Here is a 27,512-nt window from a genome sequence, read left to right on the forward strand (position 1 = left end):
TTTCCATATGTATTTATTAAATGAGGTATAGCCAGAAGGAAGCACTCTGTACAGCTTCTCATAACAATCTCATGAGGTTGGTATGGTTGTCAACCCTATTTTGCAGGTGAGGGAATGGAGGCCACAGTTACTCCTTTTCCCCTTTCTTTCTTGCAGTCCACTCACTTCTCCTTGGTGGGGGGGGGAGCCTTCCTCACTTTTCCCCAATGGTGTTGGGATGTCGGTTACCAAGCTTGGGAAGCTCCTCAGACCAGGGTGTTCTCCTGGGTGGGGAGAAGAGGAAGGCTGGGGTGGAGTGGGCAGGGGTGGGGAGGAGAGAAGGGGTGAGACATCAAGCCTGATGTGAGGGACCAGGGCTCTTGGCTCTGGACGTGGGGTGATGGGGCCAGAAGAGAGGTCTGGGACTAAGCAGAAGGTGAGACTGGGGCTATCTGTGAACTCCTAGTGCTGGTAGGGAGAGGGCGACGCGTGCAGCTGGGGAATAGGGCCCCTGTGTGAGTGTTGGCATCTCTCTGGAACCCAGGCCCTGTCTCTTGGGTTTTACTGAATCTGAGGACTCCTCTGTGGGGTCTCTAATCCTAGAGCTCTTTTGGGGGCGATTCTTTGGGGTCAGCGGTCCCTTGGTAGAGTCTCTTTGGGATTTTCTAAGGGGTAGGTAGCAACCTCTTTTCAGGGCCAGGGGAGTAGAAGGCAGGGCTTGGAGTCTTCCAGGGAGTGGAAGGACTTGGGGTCTGCTCTGATTCTGAGCTTCTGAGCTATCAGGCCAAGAGGCACCTGGCAAGCAGACACCTTGCTCTTAACAGGTGTCAGGGGAGGCAGGGAGAATGATTTTCCCACAGATTTTCCCACATCTGTCTCTCTTTGCCCGGAGTTGCCTCTGTGTCTCTACTTTTGCAAGTGTCTTCTGCATAGATTCGCCCAGGTAGCATCTGCTTTTTCTCCCCCGCCCACTGCCCCCATCTCCACCTTCCTTGAGTCTTGAACCCATGGCTTGCTGGCGATGCCCTGGCAGCAGGGGTAGCGTGGCACAGGGGGCTAAGTCTGTAGCAGGCAGTAACTGTATCTGGCTTAAGTCTAGGCTGGATTACTTACTAGCTGTGTGCCTTTGGGTGAGCCTCGTCACCTCTCTGGGTGGTGACAGAGCTCTCAAAGAGCCCAACATCATTCACTTGGCTCGTCTGCTGTGCAGGCTTTGAGCAATGAGACAGAGATTTTGCCAGTGCCAGTCAGCCTGGAAACAGTGCAAACTCTGGAGGGTTGGAAGCCATGCCGACACTGGGCCTAGGACCATGTAAAAGAACTCCAGAGGTTCTAGATTCCTAGACTGCTCCAGCTGGAAAGGGCTTCACAATTCAATGAGTTCTCCTCCCCCCATTTTACAGATGGTAACACTGAAGCCGAGGAAGGGCAAGTGGCCACAAAGCTGGCAAGTAGCAGAGCAAGATGGGCTGGAGATATGAAACTGGATCCTGGCCAGCCCAATGGCAGATGGGCTCTCCTTTCCCCACTCTCTCCCCTGCCCGGGTGTTCACTTCTGGAGCTGCATGACCTGCAGGAAGGACTCAGGCTCTGTCCTCTGGACAAGACCTCCCTCTGTGCTGTGGAGTCTTCGTGGAGATCCTTGCTCTCCTGATCTGGTCTCGCCAAGTGTGGGGCACTGGTGGGCAAGGAGGCAGCCATACTGAGGTGCCATTGCTCAGCCCACACCTGGGGCGACTACGAAGGATGTTGTATCGGGGGCTTGGACATCAGCCAACATGGAGGGAAGCTGAGCTCCCTATTTGGTGTGGGCACAGTGGACAGTCCAGGGCAGCCAGGGAGGGCCTGGGAAGCCAAAGTTATGGGGAGGCCTGGGGCCCCGTCCCATGTCAATGCCTCCTCTGCTCTGATCCCCTATACCCAGCTTGCACGCTGTACCATATTCTTTTGCTCTTGGCATTTGTTTAGAATGCTTCTGACCAGCTGTTTTGGAAGGCAGTAAAACATAAGGGTTAATCATACAGACCCTGGAGCCAGATTGCCTGGGTTCACATCCCTGATCTTCCACTTACTTGTTGTGTGACCTTGAGTAAGTTACATACCTCTCTGTGCCTCACTTTCCCTATCTTAAAAAGGGGATAATGATAGTGACTACTTCATGAGGTTGTTGTGAAGGGGACACAGTGAAGCGCTTAGAACATGTCCAGTGTATGGTCCATGCTCATTAAATGTTAACCTTCATTATTATGTACATTTTGCCTACTCCATCCTATGAGATGCTCCCTGGGGCAAGCCCATCAGATCGGGGGTTCCCTGAGGACAGGACTGTGTCTTTCCCTTGGGAAGAGAGCTCTTTTTCTTATTGATTCTCTAAGAAGCCCAGCTGTAGCCCAGTAGACATTTGATACTGAGCTAACAAGGGAGCTAGTGAGACTCTTTCTAAGCAACAAGCCAGTGAGGGTGTTGGGTGGAAGAGGCTGAAGGGAGCGAGGATTTTCACCCCTCCATTAGGAGCATCTTCCTGGCCCCACCCCGGGTGTCCAGGAGGTGAGGGACAGACAGGAATGCTGAGGGGGGGGGAAGAGTTCCTTTTACCTGTAGAGCCCTGGGCTGGGGAAGACCACAGAGAAGGAGAACCAGGTTTCTGCCTCTGGGGGGCTCCCAGTCATCAAATAGGTAGCAGTCAGGTAGAGAAAACCAATATGCAGCATCTGCTTCTCATTCCTCGGGTTCCAAAGCCCTTTCTCTTCCATTATCTCACTTTTTCTTGCAATCATCCTGTGGGGCAAGCCCAATTATTATCTCTCTCTCTCTCTCTCTTTTAACATCAAGTGTGTGTCCAAAGTCACAAAACTCGTTTTTTTTTTAAATTGAAGTATAGTTAATCTACAATGTTATGTTAGTTTCTAGTGTAACAAAGCTCTTAAGTGTCTGTGCTGCAACTCGAACCCAGGTCCAGTGACTCCAAATCCCATGCCCTTTATATACAGCCTCTCCCAGACACCAGCAGGCCAGAGGAGGAGGAGATACTAAACCCAGTCCACTGGGAACTTCTGGTCTGGTGGGGGACACACGGATCCTGCCACCGGGGGATCTCCAGCCACGTGGAGAAGTTAGTTTCCACCAGGGAGGTACAGGAGGGAGCAAACACTTGGTGCCTACTGTTTGCTGGGTACTGCACGGGCCACTCTTTCTTTCTCTCTCTTCCCTCCCCACCTGTCTCTCTTTCTTACCATTTTCCAGGTAAGGACAGGAATAAAGACGCAGACGTAGAGAATGGACTTGAGGACACAGGGAGGGGGAAGGATAAGCTGGGATGAAGTGAGAGAGTGACATGGACTTATATATACTACCAAATGTAAAATAGATAGCTAGTGGGAAGCAGCCGTGTAGCACAGGGAGATCAGCTCGGTGCTTTGTGACCACCTAGAGGGGTGGGATAGGGAGGGTGGGAGGGAGATGCCAGAGGGAGGAGATATGGCGATATATGTATATGTATAGCTGATTCACTTTGTTATACAGCAGAAACTAACACACCATTGTAAAGCAATTATACTCCAATAAAGACGTTAAAAAAAAAAGAAAGAAAAAAAAAGTGAAGCTCAGAGAGTAACTTGTTTCAGGTTCCCCGGTGACCTTGGTGGCAAAACTGGGATAGAATCCAGGTTAGCCTGATGCTACCTGTGTTTGTTCCTCTAGCATGGAAGACCGTTGGCTCAAGGGTCACCTCCTCCATGAAGTCTTTCCACGCCCTGGATGTTGAACTGACCATTTGTGCCTCTGGCCCACCCTGCCCCCTATAAACACCCCCAGGGCACCTGCACTTATTTTATTCAGATGTCTGTCTCCCCTCACTAGGCAGTAAGCTCCCTGAGGGCGGACAGTGGTCTCGGCCGTGTCTGGATCCCCTGGATGTAGCAGAAAGCCTGCACACAACAGGTGCTCAGTAAAGGTGGGTTGCATGAATGGTGGGGAGGCCTCCTCATGTTCATTTTCCTGCCTCCCAGGAATTATCCTAGATGGTGATGGGGGTGAGCCCGAGGATGGAATGGGGGGCTGCTGGGGTAGGAATGGGGGCATCTGTCTCACCTGGAAACCTGTCCAGATTTCCTACACTCACCCGCACTCATGCTTCATCGCCAGTTCTGCCCTCCTTCCTCCATGTCCCAGTACCTTTATCCCTCCCAGGTCTGCGGTCTAGGAGACAAGTCTGGCATTGGGATCAGAACTATTCTTCCTGGTCCCATTTTATTCTCACAAGAGCTTCAAAAGCTAGGCTAGGTGGAGATGACCTACCTCCATTGCAGTTAGGGACATTCGAGCTCCAAGGGGTGGCGTCCAAGTTCACACAATAAGTTTGTGGCAGAACTGGGTCCAGTGATGGTGAAGGATGGGGAGGGGGCTGGGGGCAGTTTTCTGAATCAGGGACAGGCCAGGCTTCCCCCAGGGACTTGAGGATCCTGGTTCTCTTTACCCTTCTCCAAGGCAGATGGGGCAGAAGAGACCCCAGTAGTCCATGAGCTGGCGCGGAGAGAATCCCAGACTCTTGTCCTCAGCCATAACTCTCCAGCCCTTCTGCAGTCTTTACGGTTGCCAGTAGGGGCCGTCAGTTTGCAACTTTTGGTTCTGCCCCTGCAGGTCCAGCTTCTAGCCCCTCTTCCTCCTCTCACCTGGACAGTCTGTACTTGCAGAAAGTAGGAGAGGGCCCAATCCCTGTGAGATTGAAAAACCCCTGCCCTGGGAGAGGAAGCAGGAAGAGGGTCTCTGATCTGCACTTCAGCTTGGCTGCCCTGCAGCTTTTAGGCCAAACCAAAAAAATCCACAGTAGGTCACCAGGTATGCCTGGACAGGCGCCCTTACCCTGAAATCAGCTCCAGGATAGCAGAAAGTTTTGTGGGGGAGGATGAGTAAACCCTGGGGGGACCTGAGAGACCACCTAGGAGAGGAGTCCCTTCTCCAAATGCTACTCTAGAACCCCTCCCAATCCCAGCAGGACTGAGGCAAAGGGTAGGGGATACAGGCACCAATAGGATCTCACAGAGGGCCTAGCCACCCCTGACACTAGCCCAAATAGCACTGCTGGGTGAATTAGAAAAAGGCACCCCTTTCTCAAAACGCTTGAGTGCCATCTGCTGGAAAACAGTCACAACAGCTATACAAGTCTACAATGACTACCAGAGAAATGGTGCCCCCTGGAGTTGTGCAATGCGCAATTTGCACGTGAGAGTGGCAGTCTCCTCAGCTGATATCCCTCTGGGAGTGGGTCTGGGCAGTAGAAGCAAACATCCAGGAAGGAGCAAGCGTCTTGGCACCTCCCTCTCCGGGTGCGAGTTCTGTTGATGCCATCCTGTGTAAGGCAGAGGGGACAGGGGCCCAAATGAACCCTGGGGAGATTGGGGGCAGGGGCAGGTTGGAAGGGGCAAGTGGGGAGAGAGCCTATCAACCTCTTAGGGCCATGCGGCCCTTCTGGGCCCCCTTTCCCCTCCTCAGCAGACTTGGTCTCCAGCGGCTGAGGCTGGAAGCACTGGAGCGGGGTGGGAAGGACTCTGGCCAGGGAGACTGAATCCCCGGAGCTGAGAGTCCGGGCTAGGAGGCCGCCGCGCTCTCAGTGCGGGGGGACTGCGGGGCCATCTCAGTGGGGTCCGGGGAGAATCCTCCAAGGTCGGGGGAGGGGGCCACGGAGCCGCCCCTTCGCTTTCGCTCGCCCTTCGCTGCCCTCCCGGGCTCCGGTTCAGAAGCGCTCTCGGAGCCTGCCGTGGCTTCCAAACTGCGCCGCTTTCTCCTGCGGCAGAAAAGGACTTTCAGATGTAGTAGCAGCGGCGGCGGCAGCAGCGATGACTTAGGACAGCGCCCCCTCCCCCTAACAGCCGCCTCTCCTTCTCCCTCTCCCCGGGCCTCCCCCCCCATCCCGTCCCTCCCTCCCCCCCGGGAAGGCGCTGGGGGTGTGGCCAGAGGCCGGTATAAAGTCCGGGGGAGCCGGTCCCGGGCAGCAGCTCAGCCCCCTGCCCCCCTACAGCCAGCCGCCTGGGCCGGGCCGAGGATGCGGCGCAGCGCCAGGCTCGCTCCCCTCCGGCCCGCTTGCTAACTTCCTCGGCTTCGTCCTTGTCCGCCAGCGGAGCCGCCCCGTGTCCCCGCGCCCTCCGGGTCGGGTCCTCCAGGCGCGCCGGGCGCTGCCTCTGTGTCCCCCGCTGCCCGCCCGTGCCCCGTCCTCGCCCGGTCATGCTGCCCCTGTGCCTCGTGGCCGCGCTGCTGCTGGCCGCCGGGCCCGGGCCGAGCCTGGGCGACGAAGCCATCCACTGCCCGCCCTGCTCCGAGGAGAAGCTGGCGCGCTGCCGCCCCCCCGTGGGCTGCGAGGAGCTGGTGCGAGAGCCGGGCTGCGGCTGTTGCGCCACTTGCGCCCTGGGCAAGGGGATGCCCTGCGGGGTGTACACCCCCCGCTGCGGCTCCGGCCTGCGCTGCTACCCGCCCCGGGGCGTGGAGAAGCCCCTGCACACGCTGGTGCACGGGCAAGGCGTGTGCATGGAACTGGCAGAGATCGAGGCCATCCAGGAAAGCCTGCAGCCCTCTGGTAAGGTGCCCCATCCCTTGCACGCCCTCCCTGGGGTCCTCCCCTCCCAGAAACCCCTTCCCCATTCGTGCTGGCCCGAAAGGCTCTTGAAAATCCCCTGTGAGCTGAGCAGAAGGCAGGTATGTGGCAGGGCCCGACTGGCATGGGACAGGGTCAGCCAAGGAAACTGCTATCAAGTCCCTAGCAGCCTGTTGCCACCATCAAAGAGGACTCTTCCCATCCCTCCGTCTCAAGGGTGCCTATTTGGGAAGAGAGGTCTCAATGGTAGTCCTGGCTGCTGGGGCAAGAGTGGAAAATTAAGTGACTTGGTCCAGCCCACAGCCTGCAAGTGAGCAGTCTAGGGCCAGATACCTGGAGGATGGGGTTGGTGGCAGTGGAGGCTTTCTGTTCCTGATCCAGGGACCTCCCCTCACCCTGGACCCAAGTGGAGGCCCCAGGGGTCTGAGAAGCCAGGGCTCGGGCTTTTGACATTGAGGTGGGGTGGAGTGGGACATGTAAATTAGAGTGGCTTTGGTGGTGAGAGGCATCAGAGTGGCCCTTCCTCAAAGCCCCAGGCCGGCTCACCTAGCTTTTTGAGAGGTATTGGGAAGACAGGGGTCTCTCTGCCAGGCCTGGGCACCTCTTCCTGCCCTGGTACACAGGCGCCCTGCTCCTTTCTCCTGGCAGGTGCCATTTGAGGTGGCAGAAGAGAAGCAAGTCTTGGCTCCCAGCCCAGAGCTGCAGAAACCTAACGGGATAGGCAGTAGAGAGGAGAGGGATGGGGCGGGGGGGGGGGGGGCAGGGAGAGAGAGAGAGAAAGGAAGAGAGAGGTTTAGAAGGTCTTTTGCCCTAAACTCATTCTTACACTTTCTCTTTCTCTATTTCTCAGTGAGACTTTCAGTTTCTCCTTACAGTCTTTCTGTCTCTCTCCTTCTTTCTCTTGTTCTTTTGTTCTTCCCTGCTGCGTCTCTCAACCTCTAGTTTCACTAACAACATTCTCAGATTCTCCTTTCCTCAATATCTCCTGCCCGTTGTCAGTTTCCTTCCCTTTCTCCTATTCCTTTTCCTGTTTTTGCTGCCCTGCTTTGCTCACTTTCATCTCAGCCTCTTTCCGTTGCTCATTCTCTTGACCCTGTCACCGTTTCTCTTTCCGTCTTTGTTCCTGTCTTTCTCTGTCGCTTTCAGAATCTCTCTGTCTGCCTTTCTCTACCTCTGCCTCTGTTTCGTGTTCCCTCTCGGACTCTGTTTTGCTCTCCCTGTGCCTCTGTCTGCTTCTGTCTCTTTTCCTGGTGCTTGAAGCTTCCATTGTTGCAGTCCGGATGCTGGGACTCCCGGCCCCAAGCTTCCTGCCCTGGGTCCCAGACCGCTCCACTTCCTCAATCCTCTGCAGCTTGCTAGCCAGAGGAGAGCAGGATGCAGGGAAAACAGGAAGGAGGTGGACCCCAGGGGTCTGGGCCTCGGGCCTCTCTGCCCTTCCTGCCCCCGGGCAGCGAGAGATAGGTCAGCAGAAAACATTCGAGGAGAAATGCCAGCCTGGCACCCAGCACATCTGGGAAGCGGGGGTGGGGGGTGGGGTTCTGGGGGTGTAAGTCGCTGATCCTGGGGCAGAGATGCCAGCGCTAGTGGGAGAGCAGACTGGGAGTGAGGGCTGAACCCTTGGGCTCCCCGGGTATAACGGGTTCCTTTTGCTTGGTATCTCCACCCTCCACCGGCCAGCGGGTATCTGGCACCAGATTAGGATGGCTGGTGAGCTCCTCCTCTCTCACCAACTTGAACGTGGGACAGAAGAGCCCTCAGTGGGTCTTGGGAACCCCTTCTTCCCTGGCTGGGTAGGAACACCCCATCCTGAAGTGGAAGAAGCTGTTCCCCTAGGAGCTTTGGGGAGGCATGGCGTGAACAGTTTGTGAGTGTCCTGTGAACATCGCGTACACCAGCCTCGAAAGGCAGCTTCAGGCCCCTCTTGGATTACAGGGCCCAAGGTCTCCTTGCCTTGGCCTCCACCCTTGCAGTGCAGGCAGATATCGGGAGAGGGGAAGGGGAGGTCTGGGGGGCCCTGGGGAAACTAGGTACCTACTCAGCAAGCTGTGTCCATGCCCTCTTACCTCCCAGTCATCCCAGAAGTACCCCTGCCACGGCCCGGGCCACACTGCACTGTGTGAAAGGTGCCCCCTAGAGTCGTGCAGTAGCCCTGCAGGGTGCCTGGTGAGACCAGGCGGCCAAGGCTCGGCCCCTCTCCCCGCTGTTCTCCTGAGCCTTCCACTGTCGATAGGCTACTGTCCCTTTTGCGTCCCAAAGCTTGGGCCTTCTTGCCTGGGGAATAGTTTGGCAGAGAGGTCAATCAGGCTCTTCTGCCTGCCTTTTCCTCTTGGGACTGAGCTTCAGCAGGTGACTGGGGAGGGCAGTCACTCAGCGTGCCCCCTCTCTTGGCCTGCTATGGTCCAGAGGCCCACTCTTTGCTCCTGGGGCAGGTCTCCCCCATCCCTCTCTAGGCTACCCCCCTCCCCCGTGCCCTCTGCCGTGACCCCCTGTCCCAGCTTTCCAAGCCAGAAAAGGTTGTGGATTAACACAGCTCAGGCCACCAGAGGTGGGGGCGGCGTGGGACACGTGTGTCAGAAGTCCACAATCCTGATTCAGTGTACTGACCCTCGACTTGTGGAATCTGGGGGAGTGGACAGTGGGAAGATTAGCGTTTGGACTGGGGAGATCCTAAACTGTGCTCTGGGTCCCTCTGGGACAGGGTTAGGGAACATGCAGGCTGGGTTAATTTTTAGTCAACACAGCAAATATTGTCCCCCCTACTTCAGTACTGGGAATCCAGTCATGTCATGGGAACAGGGCCTTCCCAGAAATTCTGTGCCTTGGGGGAGGGGGGAAGGAGGAGCATGGCTGCTTAACATTTTTTCTTTAGTTTTGGCAAAGCCAGAATTATTGGTGCCTCGGGTATCAGGAGTCTTTCCATTTAAAGACATAGGAGCTGCAGAGATAAGTTCTTCTCCTTTCCTCTAGCCAGACTGCTTCATTTCCTCATCTGTAAAAAGGGGGGACAGTAGGACCTATCTTGCAGGGCTGGGGCATCTGGCATGGAGTAAGAGCTCAGTATTGGAGCAGTGATGAGGATGGTGATGAAGAGGAAGCCGAATGGATTTAAGTTGAAGCTTAACTTCTCCTCTGATGCTGGGGCTTTGGGGGACAGTAGGGCAAGTGAGCAAAGCTGGGGGGACATGCAGAGGAGTGGAGGGGGTAGGGTGGAAGGGCCAGCTGTCCTTCTCTGACTCTTTAGTCTGAGGCCAGCAGCATGGCACAAGGGTGAGGGGGACACCCCTTGAGCCAGACCTCAAAGAAAGGCCTGGTACCCAGCATGGGTGGTCTTGGCTTCTCCAGCCAGAGTGCAGGGGAAGAAGGAAAAGGCCTTTGTTGTAGGGCAGGTGGGTGACCCTCCAGATCGTGTCTGGTTGGCTGGGCCCACCTACCTCACAGCCTCACCCTGGGCGTCTTGAGGGGAGTGGGGGCTAGAGTTGAAGGGAAATCATGAGGATGAAATCAGGCAGCAAGAAAGAGGAAATCTTCTAGCTTTGACCATGAACTTTGCAGCCATTGGTGCCAAAGCTGTGAAACCTCTTCTTTCTCTGGGTGCCTGCCCTTCCTCTGTGGCTGGAGCAAAGACCAAGGTTTCCCCTGTGGCTGGATGTCGTTGGCCTAGCTCCAGCGGGGCAAGAGGAGGTGACCTGGCCTACCTCGGAAGCCCCGCCTCCCAAACAAGCCTTTCAGATGTCGGGAGGTCCGACCTTTGGTGGGGGGCGGGCAGGTTTGACTCGGCTCCCGCTCAGAGGGGATCCCACCAGGATTGCAATTTTTCCAGAGGGCCCCACCTGGGTGAGCAGCTCGAGGAGGATGGACCTCCTGCGTGAGCAGGGAAGTAGCAAGAATTTAGCCAGTTTTAGAGATGGGAAGGTGAACGGTTTTTTAGAGACTCAAGGCTATGACCCTCACCCTCCCAAGCCTAGTGCCTAGGGTGGATCCTGGGGTGGGGTCTCAGTCTGCCAGTTAAACAAGACTGGGCAATAAGAAGTTACAGATTAAGTGGAAAGTCAACAGCCGGGGTACAGTCAGTGTGCTCTGGCCAGGGCAGGGTCAGGGCGCCTGGGTGCATGTGGGTGGGTGTGCACGCGTGGACCAGTGTGTGTCTGGACACGTGATCGTTTGTGTATGTTTGTGATCGTTGAGTCCGAGCCTGTCTGTGTCTGAGCTGGCAGATAGGGACGTAGTCTGTGTACCCCCGCCCCTGCGAGAAGCAGTACGGAGCCACTCTCCCTGCCTGCCGTGTTCTACTCTAAGCTGAGACACAAGCTGCGGCTAAGTGTGCTGGGTGGTGGAGAAACCAAGGTGGGGGAGGCCAGGCAGGCTGCCTGTTGATAATGCCCCATGTGACGGGAGCCCTGCAAGAACATGAGCTATGTTTCCAAGCTCGCCCTATGCCCTTCGCGTCCCCAGGGTTCAGTGAGTGGACCCAGCTGTCCTCCTTCATGGCACTTCCTAAATTAAAGGATAATCATTCCAAATATCCTTTAATAATCCCCTGAGTAGCGCAGGGAGATCAGCTCGGTGCTTTGCGTCCACCTGGAGGGGTGGGATAGGGAGGGTGGGAGGGAGACGCAAGAGGGAGGAGGTATGGGGATATATGTTTATGTATAGCTGATTCACTTTGTTATAGAGCAGAAACTAACACACCATTGTGAAGCAATTATACTCCAATAAAGATGTTAAAAAAAAAAAAAAATCCCTCCCCCGAGTGTTTTTGTGAACTTGACTCATAGAAACACAATGTTGGAAAGCAGTCGAATTTCTACGGCAGATCTCTCCGGGTCCTTGAGACCTCTGCCACCCTGACGTGCCACACCTCCAGGGCAGAACTCTACCTCCTGAGGCAGCCCCGTGCATTAGAAAACTCTGCCTAGGGAACCTAAGAACATCTGGCCACTTACCAAGAGGGACAAGTGTCACTGTGCACAGCCGTGCTTTCCTTTATGGTCATGAAAAGAAAGCAAACTCAAAGGAAGAACAACAAAACCTTTCCGGTTGAAGGGGGCCCTCAAGGTAGTGTCGTGGGTTGTGTCAAATGAGCCCCTGGGATCCTTCCAGACTTTCCAGGTAGAATGGCGGCCCCTTTGTTCCAAGCTCGCTCAGCTTCTGTGGTTCCAAGACAAATCTTTCAATTCTTTTAGGCCTTCTATTTCCTTTCTCTCCAATCCCCAGCTCCAGCCTACACACCTGCAGTGCTGTGACCCCATCCACTAGTCTTGTGGCTTTGGACAAGGCGGACGCGGTGATGGGGGGGGTGGTCACTGGCCAGCCTGGGCCTTCTTAGCCAGAAGGTTCCTTGGGAAGGTCTTCAGGGAAGAGCTTAGATCTCAGGTCTTCTCTCTGGTTCCTGCCTGGGGGCTTGGGGTCTATCTTCCTATAGCCCCCTTTGCACAATCCTGGTCTTCTGAAATTGATCTGCCCCTTCTTTTGCCGCCCACACCAGCTGGGAAGTCTTTGCTGTAGTGGCTTCTCCTTGGTTGACCTTCGGGAACTCAATCTTTTGGGACAGAAATCCCCTCCAGACTGCCCTTCTTGGGATGTTAAATATGCAGAAGGAGGGATTATATCTATCTGCTCCATTTATTCCTTCCCTCTGTTTCTTTTTTCTAAGCTAGCCCTGCATCAGTGACAAAACCTCTTCCCATCCTTGGTGACTGAATTTTATAAATAACCTTTGGTGTGGAATCTTGACAAAGACTTTCTGGGGGTCTAGATTCCTCCTTGCCTGGTTTCCCTTTATCCACGTGCTTCCCCCTGCACCCCCAGAACTAGGAGAATAAAAAGAGAACTAACCCCCCAACTAACTTTGGCTCGGCAGAAAAATACCATTTAACCCAGAGGCAGCTCTGGGACTGCTGCCATGCATGGAGGAACCTGCTAACTCCTTAGGAAAAAAAATCCTGACGCAAACCAGATGTAACCTTCTGTCCTGCTGCCAACATCTGGAATGCTGGCAGGGGCTCTGCACTCAGGCCGGCAGCAAGTTGCCAAACCCGAGCATTTCAGAGGTGGCTCTGATCTGCGGAGGGATCTTGCGACCTCTTTCTCCAGCTCAGCCCTGTGTTCTGGTTTTGGCTGCCTGGATGGAGGAGCAGTGGTTACAATTCTGGGACTTCTGGATGGGGTTTTTCTTGAGTTCGGATAGAGCCTTTAGGAGAGCCCAGGGAGAGCGTGACGGTTCAGCCTCACCACCCCCGTCTCCACATCCCCAGTGCCCTGGCTCTGGGCAACAGATGTGCACTTTGGATGGGGTCTGAAATGTAAGGATGGGAGACTTTGGGGTGGGGGGGCTGAAGGGACGTGTGAGGGTGTTCTGTTGGTTCTGGGGCCACACAGTGTCTCAGACACACACGCACACACACACACACACACAGACACACACACACACACACACACACACACTCTTTCACATGCAGGCATACACACCCACTCCCACTTCTCCTCTGCAGCCAATGGAGAGAGTTTTTGGGCCAGATTTCTCATCACTCATGGAAACTTTGATTCTGGCCGTTTGGAAGAGGGTCAGCAGAGCTGACAGCCCTGGGGATCCCCTGGCTGGCTCAGCCAGATGCTGAAAAGAGCAGGAAAGGCGAGAGGAAGAAAGAGCAGACCGAGAGGGGGATGGTAGGAAGAGCTGAATGCAAGGGGGAATGAGATTCGGTGTGGGGCCCCCTGCCTGCTTGAGACCTCCCTGCAGGGCCCAGGGGACCCTCCTGCTGTCTGGGCAGCTGCAGCTGGTGACTCATCTGAGGGCTGGAGTGGGTGGAGTGAGGGACAAATCAAGGACTTCAAGAGGAATATTCTCCTGAGGAGATCCTGGGGAGTGGGGAAGAAACCGGGGTGCTGCTTTCATTTCTTCGCACCCCCCAGACCCCCTGCTCTTCCCCAGCGCCAGGCTGGAGAATCCCTAAGAAGGAGAAAGCAGGCGGGAGGCTGGGTTGCTGTGCTGCCTTGTCGTTTCCCATCGCTGACCTTTCCCCATCTTGGCCTGATTGCAGACAAGGACGAGGGTGACCATCCCAATAACAGCTTCAGCCCCTGCAGCGCCCATGACCGCAGGTGCCTGCAGAAGCACTTCGCCAAAATTCGAGACCGGAGCACCAGTGGGGGCAAGATGAAGGTCATCGGGGTCCCTCGGGAGGAAGCCCGGCCTGTGGTGAGGACCTCTGACCAAATGCGCACGTGCATAGGCACACACACCACCACCATCCCCAGATGTGGACGATGTCCGTTCAGCAAACATTCTTTAGATGTCTGCTGTGTGCAAGATGCACCTAGGGTGCATCAACAGGACCCAGAAAGCCCTCACCCCTCTTCTTGAAATTCCTTTCCTGCTCACCAGTTCTAGACATTGGGATAGCTGAAGTTATTGTTAAATACTGAGACACTTCCGTACTGGTTGGTGAACAGCAGTGGCCCCAAGCCTCCTGATGTTTCTTGGCCCTTCCCAGGGATTCCCCACCCCAGAGCTTCTCAGTAGCTAAAGGGTTCATGCTGGCCATAGCAGGGAGCCTTGGGACCCTGCTCTAGGGTCTGGCTAATGTCCTTTCTTTTTTTTTTTTTGAAATTGGGCAAAGATGTGTTGGGCAAGTGCAAAAATTAGAGAACATGGGTGGCATTATTAATTACAGACAAAGCAATAGTGAAGTCAACTGCAAGCATAAATCACAAAAGAGGAATGTTTTTTGATAACAAAGGACAAATTCATAAAACTTAATCACATAATGTCCTTTCTGATGGGTGTTTCTGATGGATCCATGCCTGGGTCTTACAAGTTGTTAATTATATGATTTCATCCATCACTCCTGTTTAGAAATCATCCCCTTCCTGTCCTTCACCGTAGATTTTCTTTCCCCACAAGGTCCCTTCACTTCATACCCCTCCTTTCTAGAAGCTCTTTGGCTCAAGATCCTCTCTTCAATGTCCCTCTGTTCTGCCCGCCAGTGTTCCCTGAGCCCGAGCTCCTCCTTTTACCTCATTGGGCCCTGCTCAGCTTCCAGGCCTTAACCCTCCTTTCAGAGCCTGCAGTCCTGATCTGACCCCCAGCCCCCGTCCTCCTGCCTCTCTCCCTTCTGCTGAGCGGTTTCGTCCTCCCCCTCCTCCAGCCCCAGGGCTCCTGCCAGAGTGAGCTGCACCGGGCCCTGGAGCGGCTGGCCGCCTCACAGAGCCGCACCCACGAGGACCTCTACATCATCCCCATCCCCAACTGCGACCGCAACGGCAACTTCCACCCCAAGCAGGTGGGTCTCCATCTCCACCGACTCGGCCCGGCCTCAGCTCCAAGATGTCCAGGATGGAGGTCTCAGGAAGGGGGGAGCTCCTCAACCCAAACCTAACCCTTTGGACCCTCCCCCAGACCCTCCCCCAGCCTCAGGACCTCAGCTCATTTTGCCCACTCACTGATTTTGCAGATGAGGAGACTGAGGCCCAGGGAGGGGTAGAGGCTGGCCCAAAGTCACAGAGCGAGTTAAAGGCAGACCAATTACCCTGCCTCCCCATCCAGGCTTATTTCCATGACCTCTGTAGTCACCATCTGTGATGCAGACCTGGCACTCCTGCCAACCTCTGCCTCCCAACCCTCTCTCACTCCCCTTCCTCCATTCCTGTGAGTTCTCCTTTGTCCCTGGATGTCTGAGGTTTCCACGTGTGTCTTGTGGGATCTTAGTTCCCTGGCCGGGGATCGAACCCAGGCCCTCACAGTGAAAGCGTGAAGTCCTAACCACTGGACGGCCAGGGAACTCCTGATGTCTGAGGTTTTATCTGGGAATGGAGGGGCTAGGTCTGGAAGAGTTGAGGAGGAAACTCAGCCTGCCCCTTCCCCCAAGCTGAGCCGCCGAACGACCTGGGGTTCAGCCAGGCTGGAGGTGAAGCCAGACCTGACAGCTGGAGACGGAAACTTTAGGTGCAGCAGAGGAGGGAGAGGGCAGGAGACAAGACAGGAATGCAGAAACCTCTGTACCTCCACACGCCCTTGGAACATGGGCTCCTCTGACAAGCCCCCAGGACGCTGGGATGGTCAACGAGGTTGGCCTGCTCCAGCCCCATCTCTGGCCTGTCTCAGTCGGGCTCATTCGGAAGGGTGGCATATCTGGGCAGGACACTGGGTGGGGTACCTCGTGCTGGGTGTGGCCTGGATCTCCTCCAGCCCTTGTGGGTGTAGGCACACACGTCCTCCCGCTCCGTGCTCTACAGACGAATCCACAAGGTAGACCACCACTCAGCCAGAAGAGGCCTAGCTAGGAGGAGAAAGGCGGCCCCCGAGTCTGCACACCCCAGGGTGGCATGAGGAGGTTATGAAGAGGTGTGTGATGGAGGAGGACCACAGAGGTCTCCCCGCCAAACCAGCGCCAAACCTCTCTCCAGCCTTTATCCCAATACCAATTTCATCCTTGGCCCAATTTTTCTTTTTCCTTTTTTTTGACCGAGCCGTGTGGCTTGTGGGATCTCAGTTCCCCAACCTGGGCCCTCCGGCAGTGAAAGCACAGAGCCCTAATCACTGGACCGCCAGGGAATTCCCCCTTGTCCCAATGTTTAAATCGCCCCCCCCCTTAAAAAAATCAATAGACTTTATTTTTTAGAGCAGTTTTAAGTTTACAGAAAAACTGAGCAGGAAGTACAGAGTTCCCATCTGCTTTCCCACCCCCAGTATCTCCTATTAACATGAGTGTGGTACATTTGTTACAATTGAGGAACTAAAATTGATTATTAGTTATTAACTAAAGTCCATAGTTTACGTTAGGGTTCACTCTTTGTATTATACACGTTTATGTGTTTCCTTCCCCCCAGTTTTTATCCCACTGAAAATTCTGACACTTGACCCTTTATCTTCAGGTCAATTCTGACCCTTGAGACAACCTTCACTCCAACTCTAATCCTGACTCTGAAATACACCTTTACCCCCCTACTCTTCCTCCTCTCCTGTCTAATCCGGACCCAAACTTTAGCCCAACTGCTTTAATTGTTCTGACCTTGACCTCTGTCTCTATCCCAATTCCATTTCTGACCTGGGCTCTAAGCCTCACCCCACTCAAGTGTTAGTCATAATTCCCAATTCACCTGCAACTCTTATGCTGATCCTACCCTAACTTCAATGTGGATAATCACAATCTTAACCATAATCCTATTCTTAAAGTCCCCACACAATCAGAACCCAAACTAAAACACAATCAGAACACACATTAAAAACTTCTCCAACCTGAACCCTAGCCTGTCAAATCCAGCTGCCCCTTTCAACTCCGTGGATCCAGTCTCCCCTCCAGGTAGGCTACAGAACTTCCTCAGGACCCTGCCTTCTGGACCTTCTGGACCAAACCTCTCTGGACCTTTCCTTCTTGGCCAGCTTTACTCCAGTGAGCTCAGAGGACCCGTGTTCAAGAAAGCCTCCGCCCTTAGAGTCCATCTTGGAGCCCCTGTCTGACTTGGGGGCTGGGCTGGGATCGGGGCCGGCTGCCTGAGATCTGACCTCTCACACCCTTGTCTTGGCAGTGCCACCCGGCCCTGGATGGGCAACGCGGCAAGTGCTGGTGTGTGGACCGGAAGACGGGAGTGAAGCTTCCGGGGGGCCTGGAGCCGAAGGGGGAGCTGGACTGCCACCAGTTGGCTGACAGCTTCCGCGAGTGAAGCCCTGTCGGCAGGCGGGGGGGGCTCGCTGCCCCCTGCTGCCCCCTCCCCTGGAGGCTGCAGAGCTGACCTGGAGCCTGGGTCTGAGTCCTGGCCCTGCTTCTGGCCCAGAAGTTTCCCTTGGGGTGTGTTTGCGTGTATGCGTGCGTGCCTGTGTGTTTATGAGCGTGGGTGTGCCCTTGGGGTGAGCCGAAGCCTAGGTGTGTCCTTCTTTGGGCTTAGATAGCCTGAGAGAGCCCTGGTATGTTTCCAAATTGATCCTGGATTCATTTAGCCCTTCAGCCATCTATAAACACTTCTTGACCACATACTACATGTCAGCTCTAGTTTTCAGCCCTGCGGGCTCTTATTTTAACTCCCTCTGATTTAGACATGTGAGGCCACCTCCTAGAAGGTGAGCACGAGTCTGTAGGAGAAGAAAAGTCCCAGTCCCATAATGAGGGGAGGAAAGTAGACAGGTACCTTGACCGTTGTCCCTCCCCTCAAACTAGTCAGAGGGTAGAGGCCATAGGGAAAGTGTGGGGTAGCAGGTGACTCAGTGGTTAGGAGATCGACTGAGACCCAATTCCAAAGCTAAAGGCTGCCAGGCTCCCCTTTACTTCCTCCCCAGGTCTCTCCAGGGGGAAGGACCTGCAGGGACAAGCCCACCTTAGCTTGGTTGCCTGGCAACTGAGACCCTGCTTTGGGGGAGGGAAGAGGTCAGCGGAAGGCCTGCAGGACAGAGGGCTGGGGAGGTGGGGCCCATCTCTGAGCAGTCAGGGGAGGAGGAAAGAATGCACAGCTGGAGTGCATGTGCCTGATGGAGAAAGGAAACCACATGCTGGGAGGTGAGGGACTTACCTGGGGTCCTGCTTCCACCCCCATCTGTGGTCACAGCCAGGAAGTCACCAGGATGACTCCATCCTTCAGTGGCTCACTGTCTGTGGCTCTGCCTCCCTCCCCACACCTCCTTCCCTGGACCTTCCTCCCCGATATTTCCCTACCCACTGGGCATTTTCTGGCTTGACTGGATGGAAAGAGACTTAGGAACCTACCAGTTGGCCATGATGTCTTGTTTTGTTTTTTTTTTTTTTTTTTTTTTTTTTTTTAACAAAACAGAACAAAACCAAAAAAACCATAGACAATGGTGTTTGGTTGATTTATTTACAATTAAGAGACAGGGATGCACCAGGGGTGGGGAGAGCTGTCTTACATAGTAAAAGGACTGCAAAGGGTCAGCCAATTCACCCTCCTCTTCCTTGCAGCTCCTTCCTGGGGAGCCTCTCTGTCCCCAAAGTCTGTGCTGTCTGTGTTCAGACTCCTGGTGGGCCAGTAATGGCTTCTGAAGGGAGGGAACAAGCAGGGACAGCCCTGCTGGGCCAGAGCTATTTCTGGGATCAGCTGGTGTGTGAAGCCGGGGCATTTCCTAGGGCATCAGGCAGACTGGGTTTGCGTCTGGATTTGATTTATCGATTTAGTGAGGGGAGGTACTGCCCTGAAGCTAGGGAAAGGGGGTAAGCTCTCCAACACATTCCACAGCTCTGACTGCCTAGATTCCTGACTGGGGGTTGGGCTGAGATTTGATTCTGAGGGGTTGGGAGTGGGGGTATCTTTGATCTTGCTGTCCTGGACTCGCCGGGCTGTGGGCTCTCAGTACCAGCCCCAGATGTGTGCCCACGTGGTACCACTGGATTCCTGGTCATCTCCCAATGCTCCTTACCTCTCACCTTTGTGCTGTGTGTGTGTGTGTGTGTGTGTGTGGTGTGTGTGTGTGTGTGTGTTTGATCTCTTGAGGCACTCCCAGGCTTCTCGATTGCGCTGGCCCCTGATGCACTGGCACCTGTGCCGTCTGAATCTCGAGCCTGGGGCTGCAATCCTCATCTCTCTAACTCTGCCTCTGTGGCGGCATCCCACAGCCATCTAGTCTTCCTGAGGCACCACAGGCTGCTGCCAGCAGCAGGAGATAAAGAACAAAGTGACACTCCTTCAGCTAGCGGGCCTGCTCTTCATAGAGCCCCCTCCTTCCGGGGCCGAGGCCAAGGCATGCTGGGAGAGGAGGTGAGTGTAGGCTGAGGATGAAGGTTTAGGTCCCTAAGCCAAATGTAGGGAGAGTATCTCTTTCCCTAAGGCATCTCTTTAAATTCCCCTTTGTCTCCGGCCTCCCTTCCTAATGCTCTATTCTTGCATCCTTGGAATGGGTGGTAAGAGGTCCTTTTCTTTTCATGTGCCTCCAGAAAAAACCTGGGTCTGCTTGGCAAGTAGCTGCACGTGTGGCCTGGGATGTGCCTCTGTGATAGATGTGTATTTATAACGTGTGGGTGCACATGTGTGTGCATACAGTGAAGTGACACCTGAAATGTGAGTGAGAGTGTGGGCTCTTACAGGGCGTGTGTACCTGGGCTGGGTGTGTGTAGATGTGATGCACATTTGTGTGGTGTGTCTGGGTGGGCTGTATGAATCTGAGTATGAATGGGTGTGATGTGAAGAGAGAGGGAGTGAAATTCACAGTGTATGTGTGTACTTCCCTCCGCCACTCATTAGGTGTCCTCAGTGCAGGGCTTGTAGGGAGCTGTCTAGCACAAGAGAACAGAGGATGTGCACTTTGGGAGTGGGAATCCCACATCCCACAGAACGCCCCCCACCCCTGGTGCTTGCCCGCACCATCTGGGAGCCAGGTCCTAGTTGTCAAAAAAGAAGGAAATAAAAGCAACTCTGGGGCCTTCCCTGGTGGTCCAGTGGTTAAGGCTCTGCGCTCCCATGGCAGGGGGTGAGGGTTCGATCCCTGGTCGGGGAACTAAGATGCCACATTTTTATTTTGGCCATGTGACAGGGCCAAAATAAAAGCAACTCCGTGTCAATGTGGACACCCTCTACCACTGCCAGGCCAGAGGAAGGGAACTGCCCTGGGTAGTGTCACAGTGGGGAGAACCGGGCTGCAGAGAGGAATTGCTGGTCTAGTTTGTACCTAAGCCCTCCCGTGGCCTCCAAATACCCTTGAATGGTCACTCGAGTTGCCACAGGGGCATCAGCATCCTGGCAGAGGTGGAAGGGAGGGGGAGGCAAGGACCAAACTCTTGTGTCCTGGTGGGGCCACCATACCTAGAATAACTTTAATTTTTAATTTATTATTTTTTTAAAGTTTTTTTTTTGATGTGGACCATTTTTTAAAGTCTTTATTGAGTTTGTTATGATATTGCTTCTGTTTTATGTTTTGGTTTTTTGGCCCCGAGGCATGCGGGATCCTAGCTCCCCAACCAGGGATTAAACCTGCACACCCTGCATTGGAAGGTGAAGTCTTAATCACTGGACCACCAGGGAATTCCCCTAGAATAACTTTAAACCAAAGTCCTTGAGTGGTCTGTCCTGCCTCCCTAAGAAATGTCATTCCTCCCACTGTGGTTTGGAGCAGGGGGATGGGGGACCCCCATTGGTGCTGACTGGCATCAGGCATTCATTCGGTTTCCATCTCCCAGCTCCCCAGTGGAGATCAAGACCTGATGTCTGGCTGAGGGGTGAGGGCTGGGTTTTGCATTGTTCAAGAAGGCCAGGTGGGAGTAGAGAGAAAAAAAATGGAGACTTGGATTGATTCCAGTACTGGATTCAGGTGGGGGAGTCTCTGGGGAGCTGGCCAAGCCTCCTGGCCCCTTCTCCTATCAGGGACCTGAGGTTCCAGACACAGCCATTTCTTCAACCCCTTCCAGGAAAAGGCTGCTTGTTCTAACCCCTCTGCCCTCTGGGCTAGATTCCACCACTAAGTTACTCCAGGAATGTTATGAGGCATGCAGGACTTGGGGCTCCTGCTCAGGGGTCCCCCTTCCTGGGGGGATCTGGCTGTGTGGTAAATGACCCTGAAATATTCCCAGCCAGAGAAACTCCCCCTGCATTCCAGACCCCTATGGCAATGTCACCTCTGACCTCGAAAGAGAAAGTCAAGATGATGTGGTTGGATGGAGCTGGGAGGCACTGGCAGCTGGGATGCTGGGTTGTCCTAGGGAAGAGGGGAGGAAAGGGGCGCTTTGTGAGTCTGGGGAGAGGGTCAACGAGGAGGAAGCATGTTCAAGGGGGAGGAGGGAGTTAACGGGAGCAATGAGTGGAGGAGGGGCAATGGAACGGACCTCGGGGCACACACATGCGCATGCGCGGGGGAGCAGGCACCGCGCCAGCCAGCGTGGTGCCTAATTAGATCGTAACTGTAGAGTAACCTGTCCCCTCTATGTCTGAGGCCCCAGAGGTTGGGGAGGCTTGGGGTCAGGGAGTAGAAGTGGGGGTGCTGTAGATAATTAGAAACATACCCTAATGAGTGAGCAGGCGCCACCAGGACCACCTCTCCCCTCACTGTCCCCCTCCCTTCCCCAGGTCCCCAACCCCCTTCTCCGTGACCTGGACAATTCCAGCCAGGCAAGGGGAGGGGCTGGTGGAGCCTGGGAGTGGAAACCCGGTGGGATTGGCTTCCTGGACCCTTACACAGTCTCTAAAGTGCAAACAACATATTTTTGCCATGCAGTGGTATTTAATTACACATAAAAACAGAGCCATTAAACTGAAATTAAACCCTTGTTGGAATCACTTAATTCAGGGCATGACAAATTGCTTTCAGTGGAGGCAGCAGTGAAGTCCCCTCAGGGAGAGATGGAGATTAGCGGCTTCCATGGCTGGTTGCGTCACCTCTTGGTCTTGGCCCCCTTGCTGGCTCTAAATTCTGAAATTGGGGTCAGAACCTTCTAAAGACCACCCAAGCCAAGGGGAAGCCTCTAGGTTTGTTCAGGATGACAGGAATGGAGGGTTGGAGAATCACAGAATCATTGTTCAACCCAGTTTCAGACAACTCGGTCCATTTTATCCATGGGTAAGTTGAGGCCCAGGGGCCTGTGTCATCCAGAGCCAGGAGAGAACCCTGGCGCCAAGCCATGACCGGGAGGCTATTTTATCCTTTCACCCTGGGCCTGGAGACAGAGGTTGGGGCTGGGTGGGTGATGGAAAACAGAGCAGGCCCTGGTCCAAGTCTGGAGGCAGCAGGGAAAGCAAAATGGGATCCTGGGGCTTGGGCTGCTGAGGCAACCTTGACTTTGTGGAGGGCAGCCTAGTGCCCAGACTCTGGCTCAGACAAACCTGGTCACTTAACTACTTGGGTGAGGTTGGGCAGGTATGACCTTCCAATCCTGCGAGCCTCAGTTTTCCTATCTGTCAAATGGGGATGGTGATTCCTATCTATAGAGTTCCTGTGAGGGCCAGTGGGCAGAATGCCTGAATAGGGCTTGGGGCCAAGTCCAGTAAGCGGTTCTACTGGACTTGCTTCTCAGGACCTCTGGTCCCCATTTGTAATAAAATCCAGCTGGGACCTGGTGGTTTCTAGGGTTCCCTTGCTCTGTGTTTGCAGCCCTTTCTCCTCCCTCCAGGCCCCTTCTTTCCTGCAGTTTCCTTCTCTCCTCTGTGGTCTAGTCTAACTAAGGGCAGAGGTCTGGGGTGTATGGTTAGACCACTGGGTAGGAAGATGCAGGCCCAGGCCCCCTAAAGTTTCCCTGCCTCACCTAGTCTTCCAGTGGCTGTGTGTGAGGCCCCTCTGGGAGGTGAAAGGGGGCCACACTGTGGGGAGGGGTGCTGGGGGTGCACAGTGAGGTAGTGAGGCTGTGAGGTTGTGGTCTCCCTCCCCCGTGTGCCCTCCACAATCTGGGAACCAGCTCTCCTGATTGGAACCAGATGGGTCCGCTGTGGCCGGAGGCCTGTCTTGGGCAGTCCACTTACTCAATGTCCTTCCCTGGGAGGGGAGAGGGGGCGTGGGCTAAGGGGAAGTGGAGGTGAGGAGGGTCCTTTTCATCAGGGCTGGGAGAGAGAGTACTTTCCTTCTCTCTCCTCTCCAGGCTAGTGGCCTGGGAACTTTTCTATTACCCACGGAGGATTATGGTGGGACGGTGGCCCGCTGAGGACAAGTCTGTCACTGAGGCCTAGGGGGGCAGTCTTAGAATTTATGACGCCTCCCCTGGGAGCTTGATCCCATCCCTGAAGCTCAGCTCAGCTGCAGGTTGCCAAATAGGGGCTAACTATGCCTGTCGCCCGACTCCAGGAGTGCCCCGAGGTCATCCCCCTCACCCTTGGACTCCTTGGCCTTGGTAGACTGCCAAGTTCCTGCCCTGGGGGTTGGGGTGGAAGGGCTGGGGCCGGGCTGAGGCCCAGGGTTCCCGTCACTGCAGGCCTGGCAGCTACCCGGCTGCAGATGGCCCTCCCGCCAGCCTGGCGGCCAGCACAAATGCTTTACAGCTGTACCTCTATCGGCTTGCCCCGAGAGCCTAGAGACAGAGGTAGGGAGCTGGGGGGCACAGAGCTACCGTGGGTGGGGGGCAGGCTAAGAGGGCAGCCCAGCGAACCCAGGTTGCTAAGACAGAGAGGACAAGGAAACTTGAGGATCCAGGAAGAGCTTCCCGAGCAAGGACCGCGGGGAGGATCCTGGGTGCTACCGCCTGGCGGGTCCAGGGATCAGGGTCCCTGCCTCCCTTCTGGGTCCTGGTCTCTGAGTAGAGCCAGAAGCTTCCAAGTTGAAGCAGCAGGAAGGGGAGCCCAGGCTCGTCCCCACCCAGGGGAAATTGGACCAGACTGCTCAGGAAACAAATTCAATTTTCCAGCATCATGGAAGGTTAGTCAGACAATAGAGGGTTTTTTTTTTTTCCCCCAGAAAACATACGAAAAAAAACATCATAAGAAACAAAAGTCCAGTTGCCTTCGGCTGAGCTGTTTCCCAACTTCATTTCTCAGCTTCAGGTCAAGGCTTCTCATTCAAAGTGACATGTGACTGCTCAGTGACCCTGGCCTGATCTCAGGCCTGTGAGGAGCCATGCTCCCAGGGTCTGTGACCACCCTGACTTCCAAAAGCCCTGGGTGGGCCCAGCGCCATGCACCAAGGGAGGGGCAGTGGTAAAAACAAAAACCTTCCCCCAAAGAGATTTTGGATTTAGGGGCTGGTGAGTCCTAAATCCCAGGCAACAGGCCCAGATGGGTTTATATTAAAATGTAAACGGACCTGAAAAGTTTTGAAAAGTTTTCTTTTTGCGGGGTGGGGTGGAAGTTGCCTTTAAAATGCAAACAGACCTTGTAAACCCTTGCTTGGGGAATTTCTTGGGGCTGGAATGAGGGGAGCTGGCCTTGCAGGGAAGGGCCAGCCTCCAGTTGGGTCCTCTGCAGATGGTGGCCTTGTAGGGGACTCTGGGCACTGGCCGGGGAAGAGAGGGTCAGCACAATCTAAAGTAGAGGGCAGGCCCAGAGTGGGGGAGAGCAGAGGTTGCCGGGAGACAGATCCCAAAGTTCTAGGGTGGGAGGTGGGCGGTGGGGAAGACCACACAGGAAGCTTTGGGGGGAGAGCTGGGCGGCATCTCCTGGGCTGGAGATGGGGGTGTAGGGTGGGGTGGGGGGGAGTGGTCAGGGAGAAGGGATGGTTCCAGCCTGATGGCTGAGAAAGGTCCTTCCCAAGAAGACCGGGGCTGGGAGCAGCTTTCAAGTTCTTCTCCAGTTCACCCATTACGCAGATGGGAAACAAAGGCCTAGATGGGGTCTGTGATTTGCTTGCCTGAAGGCATAAATGAGCTGGTGGCACACAGATTAGAACTCAGGGCAGTGGTCTTTTGGCACCATCTCCCAGTGGGGGCAGGGGAGACTCTTCAGGCTCCAGAAAGGGGAAGCTAGGAAGGGTTATTATTTGGTAGGAAGGAAGGAGGTCCTGATGGAAGATTCTGGGTGGAAGATTACAGGGAAATATGCCAGCTTTCAGGCAGACAGAGGGACAGGTGACTTTTGCAACAGCCTGAGCAGCCTGGTGTAGTGGCTGGAGTGGCATGGGGACCTAATCGCTGGTGGGAGAAGAGGGGCTTGGCAGAGACACCAGAAGGAGGGGCAGACAACTCTATCCTGGTGTAGATGGAGGCAGGGGATTGGACTTGATGACCTCTGGTTCAATAAGCTCCAAATGTCATCATTATCATCATCACTATGGGTTTGGGTCCAAATCGCTTGGGTTCAAATCACACTTTACCATTATTATGGTTGGACCCTGGGAAATGGACTTAATCTCCTAATCCACAGTTCCATATCCATCAAATGAGGGTAAATAATGAAACCTACATAGTGTTGCTATCAAGATTAAATGAGATAACACACGGCAAAGCTTCTAACAAATACTGTAGGCCTGATGTGCGCCAGGCACTGTTTTAGGTGCTGGGGATCCAGCAGTGAACATGCGAGTCTCTTTCTTCGTGGAGCTCCTGTTCCAGCAGCCTGGTACTTGGCATGTATTAGGTGCTCAATGAGAGGTCGATAGGAGTGCTAGCCTTCTCAGAATGAACATTGGTACTCCATAGGCTACAAAGTGTGTTCACGCCCAGTGTGTCTCTAATTTTGTGAGGCAGATATTACAATCGAGGAAACTGAGGCTTAATGCCCAGGGAAGTGGCTTGCCCTAAATCATGCAACTAATCAATGGCAGAGGGGACCTGCCACCCAGATCTGTCTGACCACCAGGCTTCTAATTCTTGATGCAGAAGAGAGAAGTTGCGTGTGTGCGTGCGCATGGGACTGGGTTGAACTAAGGAAAGGATAATACATCCCATCTCGGTATTCACGGGGTGCCCAATCTGAATGCTGTGGAGGAGAGAAGCTCTCTCCTGGGTCACGTGCAGGCCTCTCCCGACCTCCTAGCCAACCGGGGGTCACCTAATTCTGCATTGCTCACGTGGGCGCTCAGCACGGTATTTGGTGACCCAAGTGAATGAGTGAGTGAGAGTCATTGTTCCTTTCCCCCCCCCTCCTTATTCTCTCTTTCTGGTTCCCTCTTCCTGGCTTGTCTTCCTGCCCCCTAGGCCTGCTCCAAGCCAAGCTCCACTTGCTCCCTGGCAAGATTTGACTGGGAAGGGGTGAAGGCTGAGACACCTTCCAGGAAACAGAGAGTTACAAAACGAGTAACTCTTGAGTCTCCAAGGGCACAGACTCAAGAAGAAGAGGGTCTGCTTTGCTGGGGCTGAGAGCCCCAGCCTGGCTGGGACTGGGGGAATTATGGGGGTGGGGAACATGGCTGGGGCAGGGCCCTGTATGGAAGGGCCCTATGGATTGAATTGTGTCCCCATGAATTCACAGGTTGAAGGCCTGACCCCAATGTGATTGTATTTGGAGATAGGACTCTTAGGAGATAATTTAGGAGGTTAACTGAGGCCATAAGGGTGGGGTCCTAATTTGATAGGATTGGTAGCCTTATAAGAAGAGGAAAATGCACTGAGGAAAGGCCATATGTGCACACAGCAAGAAGGTGGCCGTCTGCAAGCCAAGAAGAGAGTCCTCACCAGAACCCAACCATGCTGGCACCCTGATCTCACACCTCCAGGCTCCAGAACTGTGAGAGAATAAGTGTCTGTTGTTTAAACCACCCAGTCTGTGATATTTTGTTATGGCAGTCTGAGCAGACTAATACAAGGGGGAAGGGGGAACCCCAGTCCTGTTCTTTCCCACACGGTCCTTTCAAGCTCGGAGAGAACCCAGGCCTCAGGCCCAGATCAAGTAGGCTTCTGTCCCATGCTGCCTCAGGATGAGAGCCCCTATCCCTTTCCTGGCCTGAACTCCAAGTCTTCACAGCCTCCTCTTCCCATCACACTCCTCCCCAGCCCAGGCCTCAGGTCCTTTCTCCTGTCCCCACAAATCTGGTTACTTACTCCCTGTCTGAAAAGCCTCTGATGTCTCCCCATTACCTACAGGATAAAGTCCAAGCATGTTGCCGTGTACAATTGTGCATCATGCAACTTGCACAACTGTACACAGTGGTCCTGAGTCCAACCTCATTCATTCATTCATTCATTCACCGAGTAGTCATCCCTTGGACATTCTCAGCTTAGCACCCAAGGCTCTTAATGATCCAGCTCCTGCCTCTTTCCTTTGCTTCCTCTCTTACCTACTCCCTTGGGTACCATATGCTTCAGCCACACTGAACAGGGACTCTTTTCATACCTATGTGCTTCATGCACAAATTCATCCATCTGCTTGTCTGAGAGTGCTGAGCCAGTGGAATGGGCACAAGTTTGGAATTCTTTTTCTCTGCCATTTACTAGCTGGGTGAATGTGGGGAAGTTAACCTTCTGAGCCTCAGTTTTCTAATCTGTAAAAAGGAATTAAACATATATAATGTACTTCACATTGCACTTAGCATATAGGAGCCCCCTAGCAAAAGTTGGGTTTCCCCCCCTCTTTACTGTTAAACTCCTATTTATCCTTGAAGACCCAACTCAAATGTTACTGCCTTGGTAACGTTGCCCTCCTTCTCCCCAACTGGGGAAAGTTC

The 27,512-nt window shown here is 54.3% G+C and overlaps 2 protein-coding genes across 2 annotated transcripts in view; one reads left to right on the plus strand and one right to left on the minus strand.

Moving 5' to 3' along the window:
• The first annotated feature begins 5,951 nt into the window (after nucleotides 1-5,951).
• On the plus strand, nucleotides 5,952-18,355 carry IGFBP4 (insulin like growth factor binding protein 4). The gene is made up of 4 exons (XM_082442533.1): nucleotides 5,952-6,547; nucleotides 13,606-13,763; nucleotides 14,713-14,847; nucleotides 17,093-18,355. Exons 1-4 carry the CDS (start codon nucleotides 6,199-6,201, stop codon nucleotides 17,225-17,227), a joined length of 777 nt encoding a protein of 258 aa, XP_082298659.1. The 5' UTR covers nucleotides 5,952-6,198; the 3' UTR covers nucleotides 17,228-18,355.
• TNS4 (tensin 4) overlaps nucleotides 18,279-27,512 on the minus strand; it is a 32,793-nt gene continuing 23,559 nt past the window's right edge. The window contains exon 14 of the transcript XR_014257704.1: nucleotides 18,279-27,329. The gene's annotated coding sequence lies outside the window, so the exon portion shown is untranslated. The remainder of the gene's footprint in view (nucleotides 27,330-27,512) is intronic.

Source organism: Balaenoptera physalus, assembly GCF_965194825.1.
Source record: "Balaenoptera physalus genome assembly, chromosome: 20".
Taxonomy (NCBI): Eukaryota; Metazoa; Chordata; class Mammalia; order Artiodactyla; family Balaenopteridae; genus Balaenoptera; species Balaenoptera physalus.

What these genes read in the sequence shown, in the direction of transcription:
- IGFBP4 (XM_082442533.1), top strand. Translation starts at nt 6,199, where the DNA reads ATGCTGCCCCTGTGCCTCGTGGCCGCGCTGCTGCTGGCCGCCGGGCCC. An exon ending in GGAAAGCCTGCAGCCCTCTG is followed by an intron (nt 6,548 to 13,605) that starts GTAAGGTGCCCC and finishes GCCTGATTGCAG; the next exon opens with ACAAGGACGAGGGTGACCAT. An exon ending in GCAACTTCCACCCCAAGCAG is followed by an intron (nt 14,848 to 17,092) that starts GTGGGTCTCCAT and finishes TTGTCTTGGCAG; the next exon opens with TGCCACCCGGCCCTGGATGG.